The sequence below is a fragment of the Panulirus ornatus genome, chromosome 4, assembly GCF_036320965.1.
Source record: "Panulirus ornatus isolate Po-2019 chromosome 4, ASM3632096v1, whole genome shotgun sequence".
Lineage (NCBI taxonomy): Eukaryota > Metazoa > Arthropoda > Malacostraca > Decapoda > Palinuridae > Panulirus > Panulirus ornatus.
In genome coordinates, this window is record NC_092227.1 from 74,006,853 (window position 1) to 74,012,852 (window position 6,000).

The window sequence follows — 6,000 nt, forward strand, 5'->3', positions numbered from 1 at the left end:
ACTGTTTATGGAGTTCCTGATGAAGGATGGTTCGTATTGAGGCTGTCTTATGTCACTGGTTTTCTAATATTTATGGACATGGTGCTGAGGGAGGTAAAAGCAAAGGAGTGCTGTGAGTCATGGGAGATAAATCACTTGCTGTACGTAAGGGACATTGCTCTGGTGGCAGACTTCACAGAGAAACTCCAGAAGCAAGAGTCAGAGTTTCGAAAAGTTTGTGAAGGGAGATAACTGACAGTAAATGTGAACAAAGGAAAAGTAATAAAGTGCAGAAGGGGATGAGAGAGGATTGTTTGAGTATAAGTTTGAATGGGCAGGATCCAGAGGAAGTGGGGTACTATAGGTACCTTAGAATGGATCTGGTATCGGATAGAAATATGGGGTGAATGGGAGTCTTGGTATGGAAGAGGGAGCATAATTTTAGGTGCAATAAGCCACATGAGGAGGGAGAGATCATTGTCTGTTTGGGTCAAGATGGGTATTGGCATGCTTGTAATTATAGTAGTCTCAGTATTGATGTATGGATTTGAGACTTTGGCGTTGATTGCAAAAGAGGTGATGATGATGGTGATCTGTGAAATGAGGTGGATTGACGGTGTGAGGAATGGCAGTGTAAGAAAGATGTGTGGCAATAAACTTCATTCCCCAGCTAGTCTGGTTTATCTCATTTCTGTCATGTCTTATCTCACCTGTTTTCCCTGGTTAAGTGAATGAAAATTGATGTGCTTTAATATTCTCTTTGTTTACCTACAGTTCAAAACCAGGCAAGAGAGTATCACTGATAACACTGTCTGGTCCATCTTTGAAAAGCGATGAAAATACTCCCAGCGCTAAAACAGAGGCTTCTCAGCCATCAGTTAACACCCATTTGCAGGTAATTTCTCTACATTGTACAGACGTGCTTATCATCATCAAAATTAGGCGTGATCATCTTTAGTCCCTTTTCATTATTGAACAGATGATTTAATCAGTCATCATAACATAGTGGTATATTATGCTACCTTCTTGACCACTAGTCTCTCCTAGGCCATATTGCGGTAACATACCAACTTTCATTAATCCAGGTCACCTTACTTTTAGAGAGTAAGGAGGAATTATTGTATTGTTCTTCAGTATCAGGAATGATATAGGCATGGTAAGTCACGAGGCTGGAGCTCAAGTTTATCCTTACTATTGTCTTTATAACAAAAAGTGAAGGAATGCATGTCATTGGTGATGGGATGCATTACATTCATGCGTAATATACCTTGTGAGTTTCCTATAAAAATTTCCGTCAGGCATGCTAATTCTGGAAGGTAATTTTTTTCTACGTGTTTTCTCTCCCGTGTGTTGCTGGAGGATGTGGACGGAGCCTCTCTCTCTCTCTCTCTCTCTCTCTCTCTCTCTCTCTCTCTCTTTCTCTCTCTCTCTCTCTCTCTCTCTCTCTCTCTCTCTCTCTCTCTCTCTCTCTCTCTCTCTCTCTCTCTCATATGGACAGAAGTCCACTTAAATATTGGACCTTAATTGAAAAATAGGAAGGATCATTGAGAGTGGAGAACATGAGGGCTTCAATCCTCCCACCATCCACATGGGAGGAATTCAACCAATCCTCGTGGTGAAAGTTGAAATCCCGTAAGTAAATTATCTTGACTTCCAGGCGAGAAAATGATACAGTCTCATGGCAGGAGTTTAGATAGTCAAAGCAAGATATAGAATGTGTAGGATTAGAGGAGCAATAGGCAAAAGAGAGGAAAAGTATGGTAGTTGGGTGACAGACCTTAAGCCAGATAACATCAGCTTTTGGGAAGTCAAGGTCCTCAAGGCATGTGATGATTGTATTGATGTTGGAATATGCATAGACACCATCTTTGAACCAGAATCATGACTGAATATTATAATTGGATATGAAGGGGCTACTGAGAATATCATTAGTCAACTAGGTCTCAGAGAGAAGTAAGATAATGGGAGGTACTAGACATGATGTTCAACAGAAGTGGGGTTACGAAAGACCACGAATGTTGGTATAGTGAAGAGAAAAAGAGGAAGGTCTCTCAGCTAGGGAAAGGTTGTGGAAGAGGCCAGCACTACAACTGTCTGAGCCCCTCTCTGTCACTGGCAGTAGAGTCAGGCAGAAATACAGAGACTCATAGCTCCCAGTGATGCTATGGACTAGGGACCATAGATTTATTGGACTCTGTCATGATCATATTAAAAAAAATAGATGTGCAGATAGGAGGTGGCAAAAGAGCTCATATGAAGAAAATGAGTGAGGCTTGAGTTGTTGTATGGTGCTGTTGGAGAAGATTACAGGACTAGCCCAGTACTATTGTGATGAGACAGAAAGTAAGACCAGCACTCCTAACATGAAGGGTGTAAGATGGTTCTGGACACGACTTTAATGCTCCTCAGTCAGGGATGGCAGTACCACCCTGGGTGGCTGCTGTCAACAGCCTGATTTGTTCTGGATCATCTAGAATAGAGAATGTGAGGGCTTCAATCCTCACCACCATCACCCATATGTGAGAAAATCAATCTTTCCCTGTGGTGAACTTTGAAATTTCATGAGTTGATGATCTCAGCTTGTGAGTGAGAGAATGCCACAGTCTCATGGCAGGAGTTTAGATAGTAAAAGAAGATATAGAATTTGTAGAGTTAAGAGAGCAATAGGGAAACATAGTAAAAGTGTGGTAGTGGGGAGACGGACCTTGAGCCAGATAACATCAGAGTTTGGGAACTTGTAGTCCTCAAGGCTTGCAACAGGCGAGTTGATGTTGGAATAAGCACAGACAGCACCTTTGAACCAGAGTCATGTGTGAAGATTATAATTAGATATGAAAAGGGTGCTAGTGAGAACATCATTAGACTGTTGAGTTCTTGACGAAAGTAAGATATTAGGAGAGGTACTAGACAGATGGTGTTCAACAGAAGGGAATTTACTAGAGAAACCAAGAATGTTCATGTAGTGAATAGAAAAGGCCAGGTCTATAAGAGAGAGGGAAAGTTGTAGGAGTGTCTGTACTACTGCTGTCTGGGCCCTCGTTCTTTTAGGCAGTAGAGTCAAGCAGGGGCCATAGGTTTCTTGCGTCATATCATAATGTTATTGCTTTGATTTGATTTTCCGACAATGATGACCTGAATATAAACTTATTTGATCATTCATGTTTTGGAGTGATGAATATTATAAGGGGAAAAGAACAAATGGAAACATCAGTGAGAGGAGTAGATGGGGATGCAGTAACGGGCAGAGAAGAGTGAAAAGATGGAGTGAGTATTTGCAAAGCTGAATGTGTTAGATGATATGATGGCAGATGTAGGGTGTTTGGGACATGGACGTACACAGAGAAAGAGCCTTGACAAAAGGATAGGCGAAAACAGAAGAATAGGTTGAAGCCTTGCATGAGATGAAATGTGTCAGTGGTTTGAGTGGATTAGATTGCTGCTGAATTCCTCAAGAAAGGGAATGACCGATTTGTTTGATTGGTTAGTCAGGGTTTTCATTGTTTGTATGGCTTGAGGTAAGGTGCCTCAGAATTGGTGGAATGCCTGTATAGTGCCATTATAGAAAGGCAAAGGGGAAAAATTATTGTTCATGTTACAGAGGTACAACACTGAGTATACCTGGTAAGTTGTATAGGAGAGTGGTGGCATATGAAGAGTATAAAACTGGGGGAGAAACAATATGATTTCAGGAGTGGTAGAGGATATATGGATCAGGAGTTTGATTTTAAGAATTCCTGTAAAATATGTAGAGAGATGGGGTGGAGGGAGGTAAATGCAATGGTTTTGAGGAGAGGAGGCAGGTATAAAGTCTTGTTGAAAGGTGAGTCACTTAATATACGTAGATGATATGGCTCTGGTGGTAGACGTGAGTAAGAAACTGCAGAAGCTGGTGACTGAGTGTGGGAGAGTGTGATAAGAGGAAGTTGACTTCTAATGTGAAAAAGATTTGGCAATGAGGTTTTGCAAGGGAGGAAGATTTTTGAGTGAATTTGAATGGGAAAACTTGGAGGAAGTAGGGTGTTTTAGATACCTGGGAGTGGAGGTGGCAACAGAAGGAACTCTGGGAGCTGAAGTGACCAGTAGGATCATTGAGGGGGTAAGGGTCTTGGGTGTATTGATGTAAGTTTTGAAAGTTTTTTTCTTTATGGACAAAGATGGGTATGCTTGAAGGTACAGTTATCCCAACGATATTGTATGGAAGCAAGTCATGGGCCCTAAATGCAGAAGTAAGGAAGAGAATGGATATGTTGAAAATGCCTAAGGGCAGTATATTCTGTGAGGACAGTTGATCACGTAAGGAATGTCATTGTGAGAGAGAGTTCTAGTAGAAAGTGGATTGTTTATGATAGCAAAGCAAGGTTTCCTGAAATTGCCTGGACTCCTGGAGAGGATTAGTGAAGAGAGATTGATTAAGAGGAAATATGCATCAGGATTGGAGGGAACAAGGTGAAGGGGGAAACAGAGGATGATATAAAAGTAGGGAGTGAAAGATGCAGGAGGATGTGACTTATATGCAGGATATAGCAAATTGGAATGTGTGAAATTAAGGGGTTGATGTGCAGTCATTGGGCTTAACCAGAGCATTTGAAGTGGCTAAGAGGAACCACGAAAAGGTTTGTGGGGTTTGGCTGTGAATAGGAGTGCTCTTTATTTCGTTCCATTATATGTGACGGCTAGAGAGTGGATATGAGTTAAGGAGTGTCATTTCTTCATTTGTTCTTGGTGGTACCTCACTAAAGCAGTAAATAGATTTAGATAGAGAGGTTATGTCTTTTATGATTTTTATTTTCCTAAAATAGAATGAAATGTATTACAGGAAGAATCACTGTCTGTCAATCCTGATGTCGTGATGAAATTTGAAGGGGATACCCAGAGCCCCTCGAAGACTACGAAAGACATTTCTCCCACCAAGACTCCTGGAGGATCAAAGACACCCAGACGTGTACCACTCATAACCTTGTCAAGCCCTAAAGGAAAGAAGAATGCTGTAAATGATGTTAGATGAGGTTTGAGGACTGATGCCTGATTTGATCCTGGGAAGGCTTACAGCAAATATTACTTTTATTATTTTGTCCACTAATGCTTAGACTAACTTAAAGTAACAAAACTAATGTAAATAAATCAAGTTATACAAAACTTATTTAAAGTTATCTTGCCTTTTAGTATTTCCTGCTATATTATAAAACATGAGAATGATTGCTCAGTATTGAGGGACTTTATAAGTAAAAAGCTAAAGTGGATTATGATCTTTGTGATCATGATGAGTTGGTAATGCATTGATCTTTTGTTGAAGGCCAAGTGAGTATGTTGTGGCCAGTCTTAAAAGGAAAGCTTAAAGAGTCCTAGTTAATATATGAGTATGGTTGGATCCTTACCAAGGCAGTTTATTAATATTATTGTTCATGATATAGATGTAGTCATCTAGATGTACTATATGTCATGTCATTACGAGTAAAAAGTGAATGCTGTTCGACATCTTGAAAAAAATTTATTTGAGATTAATGAGATGAAAAAGCCTGGAAGGTGAATGCCATTCTATTTATATCCTAATTATTTCTTAAAGGAACAAGATTCATATGGTATTTAGTTTGAATATGGTGTAATAGGATACATAAAAAAAGGCCTATGGAAAATGTTTATGCTGGAATGGGTGGAGTGCCACATTGATATACTTACAATTAGAGTTTAGTTAGCTTATCAATTTTGAGCCAGTGTGTTTGGTATAACAGTAGGAAACTCTTTTATTATAGTGTCTGTTCACTCTCCACTAATGATACCTGGCAATTGCCATATAAATTAAGGTTCTCAGAACGGTGGCAGTTACAGTGTCGACCAAAACAAGTCTGACAAGTACTGTATATCTGGTAGCATTGTACAGTTTTAGTAGTCCAATGACATGATTTGTGGCCATAGTTAACCCTTGGTATAGAGAGATGCAACTTTTGTTTGCTGTCCCTTTTTTACTGATATTTTAACTATTTCTGCTCCAGTTGATATTTTTATCTCTACCTGTAACTACTA

The 6,000-nt window shown here is 39.9% G+C and overlaps 1 protein-coding gene across 3 annotated transcripts in view; it reads left to right on the forward strand.

Annotated features, from left to right (window-relative positions):
• Window positions 1-5,129, forward strand: part of Caf1-105 (chromatin assembly factor 1, p105 subunit) — a 305,893-nt gene extending 300,764 nt beyond the window's left edge. For all 3 annotated transcript variants that reach the window (XM_071696805.1, XM_071696814.1, XM_071696820.1), the window contains exons 11-12: window positions 754-874; window positions 4,796-5,129. In XM_071696805.1, the coding sequence (XP_071552906.1) occupies window positions 754-874; window positions 4,796-4,984 (310 nt within the window). In that variant the 3' untranslated portion in view covers window positions 4,985-5,129. The remainder of the gene's footprint in view (window positions 1-753; window positions 875-4,795) is intronic.
• The last annotated feature ends 871 nt before the right edge of the window (window positions 5,130-6,000 follow it).